Genomic DNA, 24,866 nt, shown 5'->3' on the forward strand with positions numbered 1-24,866 from the left:
TCAGTGAAAGAGTGAAAGAGAGAAAGAGAGAGAGAGAGAGAGAGAGAGAGAGAGAGAGAGAGAGAGAGAGAGAGAGAGAGAGAGAGAGAGAGAGACAGACAATACTATCTATCATCTTTTGTCTCTACTATACCCCAAAATCAAAACTGACCAACTCTCTCGGACCGTCTACCCACCCTACCGGCCCTCACCAAAACGCAAGACACCCGATACCCCCCGCTGCACCCGCTCGCTCTTACTTCACACAAAGGCTCATCACAATATTGGACTATACCCCCACAATGGCAGAAGCAGGTGCCCAAACTACGGAATACATTAGCACATTTTTTGTGTTTGGCAAACAATGGTCACTTATACCCTAAGCCAGAACTGACTGTTTGGCGCAGCACTTGATGTTCCAAAGGCACTCGTTATGGGATTAACGTTTTGCACCAGAACAAGGCTCTGTGATGACAGTTGGCAAAGCATACGCGCGTGTTCGTATGTGTCGGATTTTGTTTTGTTGTGTTCTGTAAAGGGGGGCTCCCCGAGGGGTCCGGAACTCTAGTGAATGTCGCAAAGTTTAATCATCAATCTGTATCTACAGTGCCTTGAAACACGCATACAACAAAGCTTTCCGCTTTGTAGAATGGAAGTTACACCAACAATTTTTCAGTGTTTGCGTCAAACGGTTTTATCAGTTGTTACAGTGGAACCCCCCTTTTAAGACCTCCACAAATCTGAGAAAATTGGGTCTTAAAAAGGAGGGAGTCTTAAATTGGAGGTTAATTTACAGAGGTTATGTACAGAAAATCTGAAAAAAACAGGGTCTTTAAAGGGAGGGAGTCTTAAAATGGGGGGTCTTAAAATGGGGGGTCTACTGTATTGTTTAATAACAGAATTAGCAGGGAAAACCAAATTGAAAAACAGTCGGTCCTGCCACTTTTGATTCCATTAAAGGCACAGTGCACCTCACAGCCTTCGTTTTGCGTTTTTGTTGCAGCTGAGTGCATTTACAGTTCAAAAATCCTCCTATGGTAGTAAAACAAACCCAAAACTACCCAACGACGACATCTGTGAAGCTCAACAGTTTCTTGTTCACGCGAGTGCATAAATTAACCTAGTTATTACGTGGTGTTTGGTCGGAGTTCGATTCAACTGAGTGATTCCAGCCTCCATTTTGTTTTACACAAACTCATGATGACGTCTGACATAGTTTGCTAGTGACGTGTCTTTTTGTGCATGATGTGGTGATCTGCCTGATCTAAATTTAGATCCAAAAATAGGTCAAGACCAGCCGGGTCCGAGTACAAAATTAATTCGTAAAAAAATCGCAGTTCTTGACTCTTTGGGTGCAAGTCAATGAAACTTGGTAGTTCTTCTAACGGATAGCTGCCTGAGGTATGACTAAAAGCCCCAGGGGCTCCGTGCACCTGGATTTGACAAGTTCAGTACCTTTAACAGTTCTTCCTATCAGAAGTTCCTTCTAGAAGTTTCTGCTACGTTATTACGCCCTAGTTTAGCTGGCTGCCGGAACATATTCAGAAAAAACATCCAAATCAGAAAGAAAGAAAAAAGAAGAGAGGATGAGCTGCTGATTTTCAGTATCAGTCCAAGTGGAACAATGCCCTGAGCACTGTGAGTCAGACAAGCCTGGACAGATCTGTAATGGTCCAGGGTTTCATTTACTAGTGCGCCCTGCGCCATTGGCGCATTAAATCTGAAAATGTCCCATCACAATTTCCTTCAGTGCGTCAACGGACGCATTGAGATTACGTACCACTGCGCCACCAAATGTACACTTTACATCGGATTACACACACACACACAGATAACACGATATAGCGGCTAATTCTCAGATGGCACCATATTGTACCATTTTGCATCTTTGGTTAAAACGCGCACAGGCCTCTTTGGCGCTTCTTGCCCGCGGCTTCGACAATGTCCCATCGGAACTTGGTTGAGGGGGACAAAAGTCCCATTGCCTTTTTCTCCCAGGCTAAACCCTGAATTGGTCCATCCAAAAGCGAATTACCCCTTTAATTTCTTCGCATGACCAGCTCCATCAACTTCATCGAGGTAAAAAGGAAGTGACAGTATTTGGCTCATTATGAGATTTAAGCCAAGCAATTAAGAGTTCATGCAAACAAACCTGTCAAATCCCTCAATCGTTATTGGATCAAAAATGTAGCTGCTGCCAAACGGACCCATATAAAGACTTTTACATGAATCATTACGAAGGAATAAGCTTGGAGAAAAAAAAAGGTTACACTATTCATATAATTATTGTCTTAAAAACGTGCATACAGAGTATTTATGATAGTTCATTTAACACTCGTCATCTATAAATGTAAGATACAAACCCTAAAGCCTGCCCGACTTCGCCAAGTCTACTTTACGGACGTTTGCCGTACAAAACTTTGGCACTGAATTTTCGGTAAAAAGACACTGCGAAGACTTCACGAAGTCAACTTCGGGCTTAATTTCGGAAAGTTTTTACTGAGCTAAGTTCATTTTCTGTTCAATATCTCATCATTATTAAATTTTGTATGTCTGTCCACTTCGAATACCGATTGGCTGACGAACTAGTGAATTATTCGATGTGTCTATGTTGCCATACTGTTCAGGCTTTGTGGAAGTTCACACACAAAACCCACTCGATGTATCAAGTGGGGTGTTGTTGAGGAAGGGAAGGGAGGGGGGAAGGGAGGGGGAGGTTGGCATAGTGAAGGTTTGATGTCCATGTAAACGTTTACACGTTAATGTGGTATTACTGCTATTGCCCAAGAGCTGCTTCTTTGTCTCTGTCATTCGAGTGTGTAATTTTGGTTGTTGTGTATAGATCTACACACAAGAACAATACATGCGCTATTATTATACATTAGAGAATGTGGTCTCTTCCTGTCGAGACCCCAGCCAGACCCGTGTGACCTGACTCATGAAACAAATCTCAAAAAAACATCCATACTGTCAGAAAAAAATGTTGTCTGCAACCTTTTTTTTTTTTTTTTTTTTTTTTTTGTGTATACATGAGACCAGCAAATGTTCCAAAAGTAGGAAAGTAAGCTGGGGTCCAGGGGCCGCATAGGCGTGGGGTCCAGGGCAATGAATGTTAGAATCACAAAGGCCAGTTTGGGGCCTCTCCTGATAGCAAAAAATTAGATCATGCCTTTTTAAAAAGCTATAAAAATCACAAGAATAATATGTTTTAGCATTTTAAACAAAAGTGTAATTTATAACAATCACACACACACAAAACTTACTTGAAAACTTTCAGAACCAACACATTTTTTCCACCAAGTCCGTATTTCACCACGCAGTGGCCGTTGTCGCACCACGTGCACACGGCCTGACCGGGAATGGATATCTTGGCGATACTGTCACCAATGAGCTTTCTTGTTGTGATAATGACAGTCACTTCTTCTGACAGCCAGTTGGCTTTCCACTTGTTTTTCACACTTTGGTCGTCGATCGTAAGAGCTTCCACAGCCGACAAAACAATACGGAATCCAGACGCCATGATGCTACCTTTTTCACCTCCGGCGTTTGGAGATCGGCAGCCAATCAAAACAACCCGCAAACCGCCATCGGTGAATAATTAGGCCTAGGCGATAATCGCCGGTGATCGACAGCCAATCAAACGCGACCCATGATACTGCTATGGGTTCACGCGAGTGCTGGGGTGTGAATGCACTGACTTCAGCTGAACGGTTCATACCACCACCCCCCCCCCCCTTTTTTTTCTCAATGAATTTGCATCGATCTCAAGAATGGTCTGTGAGCTAAGGAAAATATCGGAATTCCGATAAAATTCGGACCAGTCCCATGTCTGTCAGACATGAGACCAGCAAATGTTCCAAAAGTAGGAAACTAAGCCGGGGTCCACGGGCCGCATAGGCCCCTGGTGGGGACCAGGGGCAACGCCCCGGTTTGCCCCCCTGACGGAAAATGAATGTTAGAATTATAAAGGCCATTTTGGGGCCTCTCCTGATAGCAAAAAATTAGATCATGCCTTTTTAAAAAGCCATGAAAACCACAAGAATAATATGTTTTAGCATTTTAAACAAAAGTGTAATTTATAACAATCACACACACACAAAACTTACTTGAAAACTTTCAGAACCAACACATTTTTTCCACCAAGTCCGTATTTCACCACGCAGTGGCCGTTGTCGCACCACGTGCACACGGCCTGACCGGGAATGGATATCTTGGCGATACTGTCGCCAATGAGCTGGCGCCTTTCTTTCTTGTTGATAATGACAGTCACTTCTTCTGATAGCCAGTTGGCTTTCCACTTGTTTTTCACACTTTGGTCGTCGATCGTAAGAGCTTCCACAGCCGACAAAACAATACGGAATCCAGACGCCATGATGCGATATTTTTCACCTTCGTCGTTTGGAGATCGGCAGCCAATCAAAACAACCCGCAAACCGCCATCGGTGAATAATTAAGCCTAGGCGATAATCGTCGGAGATCGACAGCCAATCAAACGCGACCCATGTTACTGCTATGGGTTCACGCGAGTGCTGGGGTGCGAATGCACTAACTTCAGACGCAGACAGCTTCAGCTGAACGGTTCATACCACCACCCAACCCCCCCCCCCCCCCTTTTTTTTTCTCAACGAATTTGCATCAATCTCAAGAATGGTCTGTGAGCAAAGGAAAATATCGGAATTCCGATAAAATTCGGACCAGTCCCATGTCTGTAAATTGGTTTCAGTTTGAGACATTTTGACGAAGCGCACTGAATCATGCCACCGAAATAAAACTAAGGCCTGCCAAAGATCGACAAAAGCTGAAGACCTTTGGCTTTTCAACGGCATCCTGTGCTACGTTTGGGTCAAAAACAGGCTAAAACACGGCAGATAGTGTCGCCGCTGAAACTGACACAACCACGAAAAGAGAAGTTTTGTCTTTTGTACAGGACATGGTGTTGGCACAGCAGATAATTTGATGGACAGTGATTTGCACAAAATTATGATGTCCTATTGAAATGTCTGAAAGCGGTCAAATGTCCTATTGATTCTGAAGAGATCAGGACATTTGTCCTATAGGTGTGAATTTGTAACAACGTCCCAGATAAGGGATGAAACCCTCACACATAACATCACACTTACTGGCACAAATGGACAACCTGTTTTCCAATGGCTTAGCGGGATTTTCGCGCACACACCACATGGAAACAGGCTGGGCACCTGACAGATTAGCACCCATAATCCTTCACTTTCCCTGCCCTTCCCTCAGCGGAATTAACTCAAACCTCCAAATCCCTCAAATCCACAGCTTCTAGGTGTTGACAGCATTGCAACAATCTGTGCTATGCTTCGATCCGATAATCCACCCAATGTTTCCCATATGCAACCACAGTCAAAAAAAGATTGAAGGACTCTTGTAGTTTGGCTTTCGCTCATGCCACTTGTTTCTTTTCCCCTCAGGCTGAGCTTATGGTCATTAAAGAAAGACCAGGTAAGTAACCTTTTATTTATCTGGGGGTTCACAAGGATAAACTAACCTGGATAATTAAACCACCATAAGTTCTATATGCATCGACAATCAAAAGCGAGATTTATGCTCTGTCAGTTTGGCTTTGGCTTTTCAAGTGTTCTGTTTCTTCTTCCCCTCAGGCTGTGATTGTGGTTATTAAATAGAGTTAATGCAAGAAGCCTCTTGACTGGAGGATAACAAATTTATGGAAAGCTTAAGATCAACCAGATCAATCACCATATATATGTGTTCCATATGCACCACCAGTCGAAAGATATATTTATAATCTCGGTCAGTTTTGCTTCTGCTTTTCCAGTAAACAACTTCTAGAACTCCTCAGGCTAAGCTTAGGATTATAAAAGATAGGCCAGATAATTAACCTTTTCAACGGTTAAACCTTGACTAAATGGAGTCACTTAACCCGTAAGAAATCTGATCACATGTATAAATCCCTCAATCTCTTTAATAAATCTTCCTGCAGATTTGCATGTGCAGGATTTTACACAAATAATTCTCACTAAAAGAGATGTTTGTTACTAATTTTAATTTAAAATTCCACACTCCATCGAACATCATGATTGAAATACAGTGGAACCCCCCTTTCTCAACAGGCATAAGAATTCTCACAATTTGACTCAACAAACAAAAACAGACATGACAACTCTCACAATCGGACTCAACCTGGAAAACAGACATGACAACTCTCACAGTTTGACTCAACCAGGAAAACAGACATGACAACTCTCACAGTCTGACTCAACCAGGAAAACAGACATGACAACTCTCACAGTTTGACTCAACCAGGAAAACAGACATGACAACTCTCACAGTCTGACTCAACCAGGAAAACAGACATGACAACTCTCACAGTTGGACTCAACCCGGAAAACAGACATGACCACGCTCACAGTTTGACTCAACCTGGAAAACAGACATGACAACTCTCACAGTTTGACTCAACCAGGAAAACAGACATGACAACTCTCTCAGTCTAACTCAACCAGGAAAACAGACATGACAACTCTCACAGTTTGACTCAACCAGGAAAACAGACATGACAACTCTCTCAGTTTGACTCAACCAGGAAAACAATCATGACAACTCTCACAGTTTGACTCAACCAGGAAAACAGACATGACAACTCTCACAGTCTAACTCAACCAGGAAAACAAACATGACAACTCTCTCAGTCTAATTCAACCAGGAAAACAAACATGACAACTCTCTCAGTCTAACTCAACCAGGAAAACAAACATAACAACTCTCTCAGTCTAACTCAACCAGGAAAACAGACATGACAACTTTCACAGTTGGACTCAACCAGGAAAACAGACATGACAACTCTCACAATTAGACTCAACCAGGAAAACAGACATGACAACTGTCAACAAGGAAAAAAGACATGAAAACTCTCTCAGTCTGACTCAACCAGGAAAACAGACATGACAACTCTCACAGTTTGACTCAACCAGGAAAACAGACATGACAACTCTCACAGTTGGACTCAACCAGAAAAACAGACATGACAACTCTCACAGTTGGACTCAACCAGGAAAACAGACATGACAACTCTCACAGTTGGACTCAACCAGGAAAACAGACATGACAACTCACTCTGTTAGACTTAAAATTTGACGCGACAGGAAACAGTTTTTTGCATGAGAATAACCGATCATATATGTATGATCACCAGAGGTGTCATTTGATCCTGTGCTTTCCTCCCACAGAAAACACGGCAAGAAAGCAAGCATGCACTGACCTGCTGTATGCGTCCGAGTGGTGGTGGTCAGAGCTATTAACGTTGACCAGCAGCTCGCGGTGGTCCAGACGCAGAAGGTCACTCAGGGCGTGTGTCTCTCGGATCTGCTCTTCCAGCAGTCGGCATACCTGTGGGTAGTTGAGAACAGAGAAGGGTTTGACATACTCTCTTACCTGGCACAACTCTCAAAATGAAATCCGTCAAAGATGTTTTAAAAAGCTTAACGATCTTACCTGGGCTGTGTCTGCATTGCTGGTGTGGGTGACCGTCTCGAGGTGTGAGGTGTGGTGTGACTCCTGGTTTTCACGTCGACTCTTCTGCCATTTTTCATCTTGAAGTGACACTGTTTCAAACAAACAAAAGACAATCCCAACTGTATTTATATGGTGTGATTTTGTGCGGTTTTGTTGTTGTTACACTGAAATACAAACATAAATGAGTGCAACGCTTCTTGACACAAAGTTTAACACAAAGCACACCAATATTCTGATACAGGGTCCCCACTGGTTTTTAGAAACAAAATTCCATGACTTTTCCATGACTTTCCATGAGCCTCAATAACATTTTCCATGACAAGATCCACAGGTCGCCATTTCCGAACACGCAAACTTTTTACGTCTTGTCACTGCCAGTTTTGACACTGGCTTGCTTTGCACTGAATTTGAGTCAGTTTCTACGCAGTGTCTCTTCGACAAGCAAGTCAAGCATTTGCTACGCAGTCAGATTATCGGTAATGTTTACTGGTCCTGTCATTTCACTAAACTGGACCAGCCACTGTTTGTATCCATCTGCACTTTTGTAAATTCCGTTTTGTAACCGTCCCTGTGACTTGACGAACTGTCATTTTTTTCACCGCGATACACAGTTCATTGCGAAGATCTTCCTCGGTAATTCGTTCCAATTTCGCATACTTTTTGTTGTCAACAAACAACTCGAAAGAAAGTTTCAAACTCATCATCCTCCATCTTGCTTGTCGAAGCGCTAAAGTACTTTATCGATGCAAAAACAAAAGCAGAAAACTTCAACGAAACCGACTCAAATGCAGCGCAGACGACACGACGAGATAACGGAAGGAAGTGAGCCTCGCTTTGGCTCAAGTGCCGTTAAAAATACCGTTATTCTCGTATGCAAATACGAACGAGAAGTTGGTCATACGAACAAGCCTTGTTCTGGCGACGCAAATTGCTACTGGCTGGCAAAGGGGGGGGGGAATGGCTTGGCAACGAAAATCGCCGCTGGCGTGCTAAAAGTTAATTTTTGCTTCTTTCTTATTTTTGTTAAATTCCATGACTTTCCATGACTTGAATTGAAATTCCATGACTTTCCAGGCCTGGAAAATTAAAAATCAAATTCCATGACCTGTACGAACCCTGCTGATACCACAATACGTCATACTAATATTTCAACTCCAACTTCTTAATCAAAAACTGCCTGCCTATGACATTACCGCAGGCAAAGAAACAGACACGACAAACAGCAGCAAAAACAACAACAGCAGCAAGCTACCCCACTTACAAATGGAGCAACAACACATAGAAGACACCAAATTAGGAAATAGATGTACTTCATTTCACCTTCAAAACAGAATCAAATAGTGCAGATTGGCCAGTACTGACATCACACTCTACTTGTCAGCATAAAGCACTTCAACCTTCTCAGATTTTCAGGTCAATGTAAAACCATTCCTTTAAATTTATGGAAACACCATGATGCAAATAAGCAGAAAACCCCACAGGGCAATGTCCCCAATTCACCCCATGAAAGTGACGTCAATTACTAAAAGAAGATCGAGCGTTTTGAGTTTTACTCAATGAGGCAGTGAACCTCACACGGGGCTATTTATCGATTGAACTTCCCTTCTTTGAGCCATGTGACGTCAGAGTCCGGCAAAAACTCATATTTAGGCGGTTAGCCGAGACTACAAAAGAGTGCATGTTTGTGTGCTTTCAATCGTAAAAAATAAAAGGAATTCTAACTAAAAATCGATTAATACATAAATGTTATTTGTATTTTTGACCAAAATATGACATTTTACACAGATCTCGACAGTCATTGTTCGCGGTCTTGGAGGAACACCGACTGTCGAGATCTGTGTAAAATGTCATATTTTGGTCAGCAATAAAAATAACATAATATCAGGTAATAGTCTCCTGTCCGCCCAGCCGACCTTCCCCTTGACCCTGCTTGTGACCTTGATGTTTGATGCCCCCGCAAGGGGCACGGTACTCTCTAAGCACCCAAACCCTCAAAGAGAGATAACTGGCGGAAACCTTCCTATTGTTGTCTCCTGTCCGCCCAGCTGACCTTCCCCTTGACCCTGCTTGTGACCTCGATGTTTGATGCCCCCGCAAGGGGCACGGTACTCTGTAAGCACCCAAAACCTCAAAGAGATAACTGGCGGAAACCTTCCTATTGCCACGCTAGACAAAGCAAATGACTCACCTTCCTTCTCTCGCAGAAGCCGCTTGAGACGTGAGTTTTCAGCCAACAATGAGTCCATCTCTGCCAGTTGAGACTTGGCATCTTCTGTGAGATTTTGCTGTGAACGACGCAACAATCTTTCCTTCTCTCCCATGCTATCCACCATTGCCTGCAACAAACAGTGAGCTGGTAAACCTTGATGAACCTGACTTGGCACAATCCACTCCTGCAGAGAAAATACCACTGAGCTAACAGAACTGTTGATTGAAAGAGAGAGAAAGAGATAGAGAGAAAGAGAGAGAGAGAGAGAGAGAGAGAAAGAGATAGAGAGAAAGAGAGAAAGAGAGAGAGAGAGAAAGAGAGAGAGAGAGAGAAAGAGAGAGAGAGTGGAAGAAGTAGGGAGTTTTTATTCTTTCACTTGAACAACAAACAAAACTGTCCCGTCCCTCTTCATCAGCATCAAAAAACAAGAATGGTAGGCAATTAGAACGTTTATTATTTCTAACGAACGTTTTGTTTTGTTTGTCAATAATAAACGTTCGAATTACCTACCATTCTTGTTTTTTTATTCTGAATTTTGGAACGTTGTCTATCTGTTTTTTGAGAAATTCAAGTTTTACGCCCTCACGGCAAAGCCATTAGGGGCATGTTCCCGGGTTTTAACCCAACTTTAGATGAGATACACAAGTGTATGCGTGTTTAGGTGGTATCAGCCATCTGAACTTATGGCAGAATGACACGGGGGTGGGAGATGGATACCGTCTCTGGGTCTGCACATAAAGTTGACCCGTTTCCGTCCCGGCCCGGATTCGAACCAGCGACCTTTTGATCACAAGTCCAGTGCTCTACCACCTGAGCTACCCAGGCCCCCATCTGGTTTTTTTAAATTTTGCTCCTCTTTATCAGCAACTGACTTTCCAACAAAACAGAATGACAGACTCCTCACCTCGATGGTTCTGTCCTTCTCGGCCAGCATCTTGCGCATGGTGTGCAGGGCCTCCCTCTGTTGTTCCTCTGCGTCGCTGAGGCGTGACTCCAGGCTGTGAAGCTGCAGGTCCTTCTTGCCCAGCTGGGCGCTCAGCTCCTGGATCTCCTGGTCACGGTTCATCAACTCCTTGCGCTGTTTACGGCTCAGTGCCTACAATAAAAATTACATCAAACAAAATGTTCGATTCTGGAACTCTTTGCGCATTTTACAGCGAGGCGCCTACAAGGGAAAAGGGGTTCATATAAACTGTCAGTCCTAGATCTGGTAACGGTTCATCAACTCCTTGCGCTATTTACCTACCGCTCAGTGTCTCCTATAGAAAATGGAGATAACATAAATTGTGATTTTCTGTTTTAGGGGCAGTATTTAGAGCAAGGAGTTCAGCCTGACTGTATGAGAAACTGTTCGGAAGTGAAATGGATTTGAAAGTATTCTTAACCAGATGTTGGTGCTTCCCTCTCTTCCCTTTTTTCCTCACCTTTGTTGATTTCTGTACTCCATGCGTGTGTGCGTGTTTGCATGCGTGTGCGCAACCATGCATGCAATTGTCCTAACGCGATTGTGCATGTGTCTGCATGTGTGTGTGTGTCTGTTTGTGAGCATGTGTGTGTGTGTGCTTTGGTGGATGTGTGTGTGTGTGTGTGTGTGTGTGTGTGTGTGTGTGTGTGTGTGTGTGTGTGTGTGTGTGTGCGTGCATGCATAGGTGCGTGTGTGTGTATGTGTGTCAGTGTGTGACTATGTGCAGGCATGGCTGGAGGCATCCGTATCTATGCATACGTCTTACTTTCCTGTCTGTCTGTCCAGCTGTTTGTTTGTCAGTCTGTCTCCCTGCGTATGCCAGCCCCATTCTCACCTGTATCTCGTCATCTCTTTCCTGAACCTTGGCTTGTGTCGCACGAGCAATCTGCTCTTTCTCACATGACGCCTTCACACAGTCTGTCTGCAGCTCCTAGCAGAAATAATACATACATAGTAAAATTAGTTAAAAAACAAAGGATTTCTGTACTCACCGATACAAGAACAGCACAAGACGATACGAAGTTTTGCTTATGAAAGCTCATCAGGGAAAAATTACACAAAAGGCAACAAAAAGCAGACGCAACACGGAACGAACAAGGTTTGAAAAGAAAATGGAGGGGAAACACATACTCGCCTTATCCATGACATCGCCTTATTCTAGGATTTTTTCAGTTTTATTTTTAAAAGTAGGGGATGCGCCCTATACACGGCAGAGCCTTATAGTCCGAAAAGTATGGTACATAGTAAATACAGGATAGAATTCAAGACTCCTTTTCCTCTGCTCAACTTCAAACATGGATGAAAACTACGAAGCTTAACAAAATTAGTCAGAACACCCTGCCACCCATTTTTGTGTGCAGATAAAATTAGGGAGTGGGAAATTGCTACAGGTGGTCCCATGCACCTTTCATGGAGCTGCACCAAGACAGAAAAGCAAAACAACAACAACATTCGTCATCAAAACCTGGGCTATGGTGAATACAGTGATGGCGCTAGTATTTTTTCAAACCGGTACGCAAACTTTTATGATGCAAACAGTCAAGAAAAAAACGGTAGGCTGGTCATTCGAACCACTAAGAGTCCAACTCAGAGTACTGGTTTTGTTGTTTTACCAGCAAAATACCTTGGTAGTTCTAAAAATCAACCGGTAGGTCATACCGGCAGCCAATTTTGTTCCGGTATTTTCTCATTTCAACCGGTAAAATACTGGTAATTACCGGTTAACGCCAATACTGGAATAGTTAAGTTTTACTCCAAAAACAGATAGACTGCTACTGTTCCAAAGTCAGAATAAACAATATTTTTTAAAAAACAAGAAAAGTTAGTGATTGGAACATTTTTGAAAAAAGTAACATTCACAAATGCATTGACGTAATGGTCTTTTTAGTGGATCGACAAAGAATTACGAAATACATTTTTTAACAAGAAGAGCAAACGCTCGATCGAGTCACTTTCGCAGTTCTGAATATTATATGAGGCATCAGATGGACAGGAAGAAATTGCTATTCACAACACAATGAGTCACGTTCACATCATAAAATTTGAGCCCGGTCACTTTTATAGTTTCCGAGAAAAGCCCAACGTTAAGTTGTGTGTTGCCGAACAGAAAAGGCTAGTTATCTCCCTTGTTTTTCTGATAACGTTCGTAAAAGGCTACAGATGTAAATACTTTGATGTAAAGAATAATCCTACAAAGTTTCAATCACATCCGATGAACTTTGTCAAAGATATAAAATGTCTAATTTTTCCTTTGACGCTGACCTGTGACCTTGAAAAAGGTCAAAGGTCAACGAAACCATCGTTAAAGTGTAGAGGTCATTGGAGGTCACGACTAAATAAAATATGAGCCCGATCGCTTTGATAGTTTCCGAGAAAAGTCCAACGTTAAGGTGGTGTCTACGGCCGGCCGGCCGGACGGCCGGCCGGACAGACTAACACTGACCGATTACATAGAGTCACTTTTTCTCAAGTGACTCAAAAAACCTCAACTCAGAATGCCGTGAATGCGACCTCAGGTAAGAAGATGGTGAGATTCGAATTTTTTTTTTATTTTTTTTTTTTTACTTCAGTTTCAAATGTGAACTACAAATAGTTCAAGTGGTACCATACCTGAATGAGTTGATCTCTCTCCCGCAGCTGAGCTCTGAGCTGCAGGTTCTGCTTGTCAATCGATGGACTCTGATTGGACAGCTCCTAAATGGCAAATAAAAAATATTTCCATTTACAAATACTGAAATAGCCTGAACAGCATAAACACCAAGACCGACAAGCAACAGGGCAGTAACACCTACATTCCGTTAAAGCCATATGTACTCGATGACTATACACGCTAATTGCTTTACCAACAGCTGGAGACAGACTAAATTAAGTTCCCTGCAAAATATTGTGGTCTAGGACCCCTTAAATGTTGAGATATTTGAATTTTCATTTTTATCTGGATCGTCCTATTTATAGATTTGGCAACACATGTAACGTTGATGCAAGGGAGAGAACACCGCGGCTTTGTTGACATCCTCACTTTTTCAGAGGCTAGAACAAGCTGTAATGCATGTATTATGGTCCGCGCATGGTGACGTATCGTCATTATATGGTCTTATGGTGCGTTTGACATCGATTGTGGGCAAACTACACTTTGTAAACACGGGAGCGCGTACATATGCCTTTAAAACATGTTTTTCCTTTATTGTATGGCATCAAAATGCTAAATCACCATAATTTGAAAAATGTCTGTTGCATTCAGATAATAAAGTTTTATTGAATTCTGTATGAAGGTGAAAAAGTAAACCGAGGAGAATATTAGTCAAACAAATGGCCCACATACTTTATATTCAAATACAAACCACAGTCGAACCTGACTATAGTGACTACCCAAGGGACCTACCAAATGTGGCTGTCATAAACAGGTAGTTGCTATGAAAAGGTGAAATGTATAAAAATAAAAATAAATCAAAAACACACAAAAACGCCTGGGATCCTTCAGGGTGGTGGTTGTGGCAGGTGGTTGCTTTCAAGAAGGTGGTTGCCAGGGCAGGTTCGACTGCATCTCTAAAACAAGCACACAACAGATCATCAATGTGTTCACATTTACTCACCTCTATCATGTGTTCTTTCTCAGCTATGGCTTTTTGCAGACGCGCGACAATAACATCCTTCTCCTTCAGTGCTGCTGCGTGTCTGTCCAGCGCCTCCTGTTAACAGGTCAAAGTTTGGATCAGTTTCACACAGCAGCCTTGGCCAAAGCTAAGCAAGTGACCATTTTGCATTGAACAAACACACAAAAATCAGTGAACAGCAGAAATCTAACAAATAAATTCTGGAGGAACAAAGATACTTATTGTTCATGATACCGTAAGAACAAGAAGGGCAAAGCCCATACGACTCACATGCTTGACCTTGACATGACCTTGACCTTCAGGGTCAAGGTCAAATAACTAAACCTAGCAATGACATCATACACTAAGAACTGCTTTACACATTTTTCCTACCAAAATACATGTCAAGGTCATCCAAGGTCATGCAACACAAAGCTGTTAATTCAAGACATAGGAAGTACAATGGTGCTTATTGGCTCTTTCTACCATGAGCTGATATGGTCACTTTTAGTGGTTTACTACCTTATTTTGGTCACATTTCATAAGGGTCAAAGTGACCTTGACCTTGATCATATGTGACCAAATGTGTCTCATGATGAAAGCATAACATGTGCCCCACATAATTTTTAAGTTTGAAACAGTTATCTTCCATAGTTCAGGGTCAAGGTCACTTCAAAATATGTATACAATCCAACTTTAAAGGACCCTTGCGACCTTGAAGCAAGGTCAACCAAACTGGTGTCCAAAGATAGGGCTTACATTGCCCTGTATAGCATACATAGCTAAGGTTGCCATTCTCGATAACTTCAGAAAAAAATGCGAAAATGTGAAAAATGGTCGTTTTTAAGACAACAATTACGGCCCCTGTGACCTTGAACTTGAAGTGAGGTCAAGTTGCCGCACGTGTTTTTTGAGATCTTTTAACCATACACCATCAGGCCACATCAGGTGTTGATAGACTTAATAGTGTCCAAGAAATATCCAACGTTAAAGTTTTCCGGACGGACGGACGGACGACTCGGGTGAGTACATAGACTCACTTTTGCTTCGCATGTGAGTCAAAAATGGAACAATAAATAATTAGTGTAATAAGGAATTCTTTAAAAGATGAAGATACAAAGACATTCAACACCTTTCATGACCCACTTGAACGTACAATCCAAACCATTACACTGCAGAATAATGCCTCATAGCAAAATCATGATAAAAGTTAAGCATTATCAATAAACAAGATAATACAAAAGGGGATAATGAATGACATAAGAACATAAGTAGCACAAAGATACAAACTTACTGATGAGTAACAACAACACTCAGGTAATAACTCAAAAGGGAAAAGTTCTTTCAGATTTTTCAAAAATGAAATCAAGCTTTGGTAGAAACAAGAGCAAAGACCCATACTTATCAAATACATGTAACACTAACACATTCACAAAGAACTGTGACATTAATTTTCCCCTCGTGAAATGAAGTACATGTAGCAAAATGCACGAGGGAAATAATAATCTCACCTCCAGGGAATTCTGTGCTCTGGTCAGTGCGTTGGAAAGCTGAGCTGCAGCCTCACTCTGTTGTCTGTTTCGCATCTCCAGTTTCTATTGAGAGTACAGATAGAGTGTTTCTATTGAGAGTATAATTCACAACTCATGTTTGTATATACATTTTATTGTTTGAAATCCCCTCTTTTTATGACTATTTTTTCAGATGAAGTGAAGGTGCAGAGTTGTTGTCTTGTGTAAACATCGAATAAACAAAGATTGTTTTCAGAAAAAAACACACAAAAAAACAACAACTCATGTTTGTAATTAAAGAAACAAACTAAACAAGAAGGGCAAATGCTTGTGCGACTCATCTTCGTCAAATATAAAGCAAATTAACTGCTCAGTGCTGCTCTAACTACATAAATGTTTGGCCTGACACTCTTCATTACTCAGATTCATCTGATTACTCAGGTGAGACAACAAAAAGCGGGCCAAACAAGCATCCATCTGTTAATACCAACAGCATACTTGCCATCATCACCAAGATAATCATCGTCATCATCATGGATCAGTGCACACTCTTGCATGAAATCGAACATTTGAAAGATTGATCACAATATCAATGGACCATCATCAAAATTATTGGGTCAGTCGGTTGAATTTTTAATAAGCATGTCAAAAAGGCAGTGGATTACTCGAAAGATTCCTAGTAAAAATTAACTGACCCAAACCAAACATCATCATCATCATCACCAGACCATCATCGTTATCATCATCAACATCATCACTCACCTCCAGTTGTTGCTGTCTGTCCAGCAGCTGATGGTTGGCCTGCTCCAGTTCTCTGCCCTTGTCCTGCAAGGCTTGCCTCATCTCACGCAGTTCTCTGCCCTTTTGTTCTAGTGCTGCCTGCTTGTCCTCCAAGGCATTCTGAATGAAAGGTACATCTCAAGTTTTTATTGAATCTCACAAGAGGACAAATTCTCCTCTATTACAACCTAAAAATATCAGAGAAAATCAGGTCTTAAAATGGAGGTAAACTGACAGAGGTTATGAGACGAAAAACCGAGGTCCCTTCGTGTACACTACATTGGGGTGTGCACGTTAAAGATCCCACGATTGACAAATGGGTATTTCCTGGCAAGATTGTATAGGCATAGATAAAAAATGTCCACCAAAATACCCGTGTGACTTGGAATAATGCGCCGAAATGGCTGCGATCTGCTGGTCGATGTGAATGCATGATGTATTGTGTAAAAAATTCCATCTCACACAGCATAAATAGATCCCTGCGCCTTGAGTCCGAGTCTGGAGATACGCGCGCGATATAAGACTTCATATATAATATATAATGAACAAATAGTCTGAAATAGGAAGGTCCTAAAAAGGGGTAAGCAAAACACTAAAGCTCATTTTGAAACAGCAACAACCATTGCCGTTGTTTCGGAAGAACTGCCAAATATTTCCCACGGTAAATTATGATGCCAAGGACTGCCAAAACGTGTACTGCCATTTCAGCAAATGTGCCAAAGGAAACAATTCTTAGCAATATTCCTGTATATGTCAACTAAATGAACTTGTATATATTTCAATGTGTGGCCTGCTTCTTTGCATTCAGATCTTCAACTTTCTTTCAAGATTAAAACTAGTCTCTGATTTTTTCTAAACAAGAAGCCGAAACATAATGACAGTATAGCATTGACAATAACAGAAGGCACATTTCACCTTACATACCTGGGCTGTGCCAGAGGACTGGTTTAGATCATCCTCAAGTCTCTGTAGCAATGCTTTCTGACCCTGTTTAGAAAAAAGGCGAAATTATTAAGTGTTAGGCACGAACATGCTCTGTGCATAGAGCAGAACTTGAAGATTAGCTGCCTTTTGGATATTTTCCCGTCACACAAGGCCATCTTTCATGCCTTTACTCGTACACGCTCTTCGCAACTCTGGTCCAGAGGCAGGCCTGAAAGTGGCGAGTATTTAACTCGCCATGTCGAGTAAAAACATGTAACTGGCGAGTAGAAATGTTCATCTACTCGCCAAATGCGAGTAAAGTTGCTGAAATAAATTGTTGGTTTGGCTAGTCAAGTTTGCTCTACACTCTGGATAGTAAACTTTCAGAATCACTAACCAAAGGCAAGTACACCATATGTTGGACTTTCAGGGCTGAGAGGGCGATTCTAGCACACTCCGGCACTCGAATGAATGAGCGAGGTCGAGGCGTAGACTAAATCACCCGTTTAAACATGGTCACTAAAACTTTCTGAGCTCAGGAATTAAAGACTGTAAACAAATCAAATCTGAAGAACCATCAAATATGGACAAATTGAAATGGAAACAGATGGAATACTCTTCTGTTTCGGGGAAGCAGAATATTCCCTGATGTAATCTTTAGCTTTGAAAACTTAGTGAAAAGGCAATGGCTGAAGAACGGAGCAGGCACTAGCACAAAATGAACAATCAATTTGCCCAACAGCTGCCATGAAAACAACCCACTGACCTTGTTGTTTTCATCAGTGAGAAGATCCGCGAGAGAGGTGAGCTGCTGGTCTTTGGCTTTGAGCTGAGACGTCATGTGAGCCAGCAGACTGTCTTTGCCCTCCAGTTGATGCATGCATTCCTCAATAGTACGCTGCAAGCACAAAAACGATGAGGTGTTAATTCTTCTTCTTCTTCTGCGTTTGTGGGCTGAAATTCCCATGTACACTCTTGTTTTTGCACAAGTGGATTTTTACGCAGCCATACGCCACTTTTGGAGGAAGCATGCTGGGCATTTTCGTGTTTCTATAACCAACGAAAATCTGACATGGATTACAGGATCTTTTCCTTTCTGACAGGAAGCAATGATTCTATCAGCTGCAACTTTTAGCACCATTTTGCTCTCAACTGATAATTTTTCCCGCATAGACCTGGGAACCCCTGTTTTGAACTTGAAGTATTCTCAAACAAACTTGGTCTATTTTCAAAACAATGAGCGTACTCCACACAGCATTTGAACATCCATGATTCAAACATGTTTCACATGCGTCCGTCGCACCGTAAATTAAGTTTACCAATACGTTTAAAACAATGCTTCTTTCAATGTTTACTGACAAAAACTGTAATCATGAGTCATAATACTGGATTGGCTTCGGGATGCGCTTATGGAGAAAAGTAGTCTAGGATTGTTCTCGTCTATTTGTTGTCAACTGACCGTACTGATCGTATTCTAGACAATCATGCGTACAAAATACGGCAAAATTGTATGGGTTCCTAGGTCTGTGTTTTCATAACATGTATATTGTTTCCATGTTTTGTGTTGTCCTTCAGGAATTAAACGTTTCAATAAATTATACCTTTCTTGTTTATTTTTTATTCTCACCTGATTGTCCTGAGCCTGTTTGTCCAACCGACCATGTGCAAACTCTCGTTCCTTCTCTAGTTGGTCTTGAAGGGCCTGTCACATACAGAGCATTTATAAATATCACAAGTATTTCTGCATTTACTTCAGCAGGGCTAACACACACAAAAAGTGAAAAGCCTAAAAGGTCAGGGCCCACGGCGGCAGGGGCAAAGAACAGCCTTTCCTGGTACCAAAAAGTACATTTTGCATTCATCAACCAACCAAACTTTAAATTTTTTTTTTTTAAAGTTTTACTTTAAGAAACCGGGTTTTCGGTTTTAAAAGTAAAAAAACCAACGGATTTCCAAAAACAACCGGAAAAGTGTTAGCCCTGCCTCAGACGCAAAGTTCTATAACTTCTCAAACCTTTAGACACAAAAAGAGGTACAAGTTCAAAATCATTACACCGGAGCCTGCTTACTCACACTATTGCATAGCCAGGTCAAAACACCCAACAATAACAATGCACGAGATTCTACTCTTGCTACAGTGGAACCCTTTTTTCTTTCTTTCTTTCTTTATTTGGTGTTTAACGTCGTTTTCAACCACGAAGGTTATATCGCGACGGGGGAAGGGGGAAGATGGGATAGAGCCACTTGTCAATTGTTTCTTGTTCACAAAAGCACTAATCAAAAATTTGCTCCAGGGGCTTGCAACGTAGTACAATGTATGACCTTACTGGGAGAATGCAAGTTTCCAGTACAAAGGACTTAACATTTCTTACATACCGCTTGACTAAAATCTTTACAAAAATGGACTATATTCAATACAAGAAACACTTAACAAGGGTAAAAGGAGAAACAGAATCCGTTAGTCGCCTCTTACGACATGCTGGGGAGCATTGGGGGAAATTCTTTCTCGTCCCAACCAATATGGGACTCCCCCTAACCCGCGGGGGGTAACCCCTTTTTCAAGACACCCCAATTTCAGACTTCTTCTCTTTTCAAACCTTATTGCCTACAATGCTCTCTTCACAGAGACCGTACATTGTCCTCCATTTTAAGCCTCCCTCCTCTTTCAGACCCGGATTTTCTCTGATTTTTGTAGGTCTTAAAAGAGGATTTCCACTGTATTACGATTTTGTGGAACTTGAAAACAAAGAAAAGAGTTGAGAGTAACTACCTCCAACGCCTCCTCGCTTCGTGTGAGAGCCAGGTTGGCTTGCTGCAACTGTTCCTGGAACCCTGCCAGCTCTCCCTCCTTCTTGCCCAGCGACTTGATCATGGTCTGTTCATTACACATTTTGTTAATGTCATTATTTTGTTCACACGCTTGATCAGCGACTTGATCATGGTTTGTTCATCACACATTTTGTTAATGTCATTATTTTGTTCACACGCTTGATCAGCGACTTGATCATGGTCTGTTCATCAGACATTTTGCAAATGTTATTATTTTGTTCACACGCTTGATCAGCGACTTGATCATGGTCTGTTCATCAGACATTTTGTTAATGTCATTATTTTGTTCACACGCTTGATCAGCGACTTGATCATGGTCTGTTCATTACACATTTTGTTAATGTCATTATTTTGTTCACACGCTTGATCAGCGACTTGATCATGGTTTGTTCATCACACATCTTAAAAATGTCATTATTTTGTTCACACGCTTGATCAGCGACTTGATCATAGTCTGTTCATCAGACATTTTGCAAACGTCATTATTTTGTTCACACGCTTGATCAGCGACTTGATCATGGTTTGTTCATCACACATTTTGTTAATGTCATTATTTTGTTCACACGCTTGATCAGCGACTTGATCATGGTCTGTTCATCACACCTTTTGCAAATGTTATTTTGTTCACACGCTTGATCAGCGACTTGATCATGGTCTGTTCATCACACATTTTGCAAATGTCATTATTTTGTTCACACGCTTGATCAGCGACTTGATCATTGTCTGTTCATCAGACATTTTGCAAATGTTATTTTGTTCACACGCTTGATCAGCGACTTGATCATGGTCTGTTCATCACACATTTTGCAAATGTCATTATTTTGTTCACACGCTTGATCAGCGACTTGATCATAGTCTGTTCATCAGACATTTTGCAATGTCATTATTTTGTTCACACGCTTGATCAGCGACTTGATCATAGTCTGTTCATCAGACATTTTGTAAACGTCATTATTTTGTTCACACGCTTGATTAGCGACTTGATCATCGTCTGTTCATCAGACATTTTGTAAACGTCATTATTTTGTTCACATGCTTGATCAGCCATTGCTGTGGCTCTCATGTGTACAAACTGTTCCACACGTTACACTTTGCATGTTGTTTATTTGTTTGTGTTTGCTTGCTTGTTTGTCTCTTTTTAAGACAAAGTCAGCACTGCAATCACTAACTATTTTCCATAAATCAACATGCAAAACTGTCTTTCTCTGTCAATCAACACTTGGCAATCTAATGGTCAGCACACAAGCTTCTCTTTCACTACCACAATCATTCCTTAAATATGTTTTTCAACACAGACACTTCTAAAACTTGTAAGTACAGTATTAGACACTTTAAAAGCTGTTAGTATTTAACACAGACACCCGTGCAAATCTCCTCCGCTTGTCATCTCCAAAATAACTAACAATACATGCAACAAAACTTGCTCAACTGATTAAAAACTTGAAACAATAATTTGTATAAAATATATATGACATTATTACTGTGATACCTGTAACATGAGGCCCCTCTAACAAGAGAACACCTCTAAACAAAGGACACCTGTTGTCTAAAGTTCTCATACCTTAATAAGACTAAGAGCACACCTGTCATGAAAGGGCACCTGTAGTGTTAGAACACCTTTAGCAACATGTCTTTCCATAGCTGGTACATGTACCACTGTTTACTTACATTGTTTTTGTAATGTTATTATTAACCCTTTAAACGGTACGTTGGTAAGTACCTTCAATACACAGGATGGCACACATCCTTGCAGCATGCAAACGAGACAAGAACATCAACACTTTCATGAAACAATACACATACTGCTTTCAAGTTTTTACCACACACACACACACACACACACACACACACACAACACAACACACACACACACACACACACACACACAACACACACACACACACACACACACACACACACACACACACACACACAACACAACACACACACAACACAACACACACACACACACAACACACACACACACACAAACAACACACACACACACACCACACACACACACACAACACACACAACACACACACACACACACACACACACATATACACACAAGCAAAGACTAGTACACACCAAAAAGACAGCAAACACACGAAGAAAAACATCCACACGAATATAAGACAACATCAAGAATAACAAGCATTACAATAAAAATCACATTTGAAATCCAAGTAATAAGAGAAGATTCAATTATTATCTGAGACTCCTCAAGATTTGAATAAGTCAAATCAGTGCAAGAGAAGAAAAACAGTATTCAATAGCACTCTAATAATAAGCCTTGTCAATACTGTAAATGGCAACAAATAATAAAAGTGAAGCCAAGATAGATAATACAAGTTAACACTTTTTACCCCACCTATGTTGACCACGTTTTTTTTTTACCCGAGACCACCTGTGCTGCAGCAGGTCACTCAGAATTGTAGTAACTGTGTATCAACACGCTGGAATGCAGGTGTTAGATGGACGTTACAGGAAGCGACTGAAGCTAACAGTCTGATATCCGTACCTGGTCAGATAGAGCCATATGAGTGGGTACGGATATATCCCTACCTGGGAGACAATGAGTTAAACCATAGCCAGAGTGATACGACAGACCTGTAATCCCAATAACTTTAAGAAGAATACGATACAAATATGATCAATTCAATTTATTCTTGTTAGTTTTGAGACAACAGTTTAAGGCACAATAAAATATGGGTGTCGCTACCCCGTATTACCTCAACCTCAGCATTAGCCTCCTCTAGCTGACTTTTTAGTCGACGGTTGCTGTCTTCGCTCTCCTGGAGTTGATCTTGAAGGCTTTGAGGTTGGTCCTACACATCATGCCACAGCACAACCGCAACACAACACTTTGAATACACATGCGTAAACTCAAATTTGGCAAGCATAACCAAACATAATCACTTGAAAACTCAAATGCCATATACTTTGTTAATCAAGCAAACAACAGGAGGGAACAAAAACAATATAAAATAACCTGAGCACGTATCAGGTGCTGTACAGAGGAACCCCCCCTTTTAAGACCCCCCAATTTAAGACTTCCTCTTTTTTTAAGACCCTTTCTGAGCTGAGAGGTTTTGTTCATAACCTCTGTAAATTTACCTCCATTTTAAGACTCCCTCCATTTTAAGACTCCCTCCTTTAAGACTCCCTCCATTTTAAGACTCCCTCCTCCTTTTTAAGACTCCCTCCATTTTAAGACTCACTCCTCCTTTTTATGACTCCCTCCATTTTAAGACTCCCTCTTTTTAAGACTCCCTCCTCCTTTTTAAGACTCCCTCCTTTTTAAGACTCCCTCCTCCTTTTTAAGACTCCCTCCTTTTTAAGACTCCCTCCTCCTTTTTAAGACTCCCTCCTACTTTTTAAGACTCCTTCCATTGTAAGACTCCCTCCATTGTAAGACTCCCTCCTTTAAGACTCCCTCCTTTAAGACTCCCTCCTTTAAGACTCCCTCCTCCCTTTTAAGACTCCCTCCTTTTTAAGACTCCCTCCTCCTTTTTAAGACCCCCTCCTCCTTTTTAAGACTCCCTCCTCCTTTTTAAGACTCCCTCCTTTTTAAGACTCCCACCATTTTAAGACTCCCTCCTCCATTTTAAGACCCCCTCCTCCATTTTAAGACTCCCTCCTTTAAGACTCCTTCCATTTTAAGACTCCCTCCTCCTTTTTAAGACTCCCTCCTCCTTTTTAAGACTCCCTCCTCCTTTTTAAGACTCCCTCCTTTTTAAGACTCCCTCCTCCTTTTTAAGACTCCCTCCTCCTTTTTAAGACTCCCTCCATTTTAAGACTCCCTCCTCCATTTTAAGACTCCCTCCATTTTAAGACCCGATTTTCTCATATTTTTGAAGGTTGTTAAAGGGGGGTTCCACTGTAAGTTAAACTTGGGTAACGTGTGTACATTTCCTGATCCCACTTACTAATCAACTAATGTTTATAACAATTTTAAAGTTTTGTTTTCATGTGAACACCATAGTCCTCAAACACAGGTTATATTCCCACCTTCAAACATTTATATGTTGTGTGCTGAACACAAAAAGATCTATTTGAAGACCAGACTTTAAACCAACAAAAACAGAAACTGCACATCAGGTACACAATATTAATGTAATGGAAGCACTCTAAACTCAAAACAGACTCGTACAAATCAATCAATTAATAAATGATGCTTCATGTCCCACAGGTACTTTGCCTATTAGGGACTAGAGAATATTATTCGATACCGCTCATACAAATGTTAACCACAAACGGTTAAGTACTAACTCAGGACAGAACCACTCAAACATCCACAAATCAATAGCGTAATTCACACAACAAATAATTGTCAAATTCAAACAGGCACCAAAAAAAAACACAACAAATAAATCAAACTGATACATGCACACAGGTACGAATACTACAGGTAGCATCTTTTTTACCTGATGGTTTGCCATCTCCGCTTCATGCAACTCTGCGCGTGCAGTCTTCAAGGCTGTCTCGCTTTTGGACAATCTGGACTTCACATGTGTAACCTACAAAACAAACACAGCTCTTGTCATGTTGGAAATTGTAGTGAAGAGTCCCAT

General features: G+C 41.3%; 1 protein-coding gene across 6 annotated transcripts in view; it reads right to left on the minus strand.

The window, feature by feature from the left end:
• LOC138948802 (golgin subfamily A member 4-like) overlaps positions 1-24,866 on the minus strand; it is a 97,897-nt gene that overhangs the window by 52,879 nt on the left and 20,152 nt on the right. For 5 of the 6 annotated variants that reach the window (XM_070320422.1, XM_070320421.1, XM_070320419.1 and 2 more), the window contains 15 exons: positions 24,720-24,812; positions 23,025-23,120; positions 20,231-20,335; positions 19,088-19,162; positions 18,227-18,358; positions 17,461-17,523; positions 16,519-16,656; positions 15,757-15,840; positions 14,246-14,341; positions 13,263-13,346; positions 11,488-11,583; positions 10,593-10,784; positions 9,668-9,815; positions 7,459-7,568; positions 7,226-7,353 (listed from right to left, as the gene is read on the minus strand). In XM_070320422.1, coding sequence (XP_070176523.1) covers positions 7,226-7,353; positions 7,459-7,568; positions 9,668-9,815; positions 10,593-10,784; positions 11,488-11,583; positions 13,263-13,346; positions 14,246-14,341; positions 15,757-15,840; positions 16,519-16,656; positions 17,461-17,523; positions 18,227-18,358; positions 19,088-19,162; positions 20,231-20,335; positions 23,025-23,120; positions 24,720-24,812 — 1,640 coding nt within the window. The remainder of the gene's footprint in view (positions 1-7,225; positions 7,354-7,458; positions 7,569-9,667; positions 9,816-10,592; positions 10,785-11,487; positions 11,584-13,262; positions 13,347-14,245; positions 14,342-15,756; positions 15,841-16,518; positions 16,657-17,460; positions 17,524-18,226; positions 18,359-19,087; positions 19,163-20,230; positions 20,336-23,024; positions 23,121-24,719; positions 24,813-24,866) is intronic. The other variant, XM_070320424.1, reaches the window with a different exon arrangement.

The sequence above is a fragment of the Littorina saxatilis genome, linkage group LG15 (genome assembly GCF_037325665.1).
Source record: "Littorina saxatilis isolate snail1 linkage group LG15, US_GU_Lsax_2.0, whole genome shotgun sequence".
In the NCBI taxonomy this organism is placed as follows: domain Eukaryota; kingdom Metazoa; phylum Mollusca; class Gastropoda; order Littorinimorpha; family Littorinidae; genus Littorina; species Littorina saxatilis.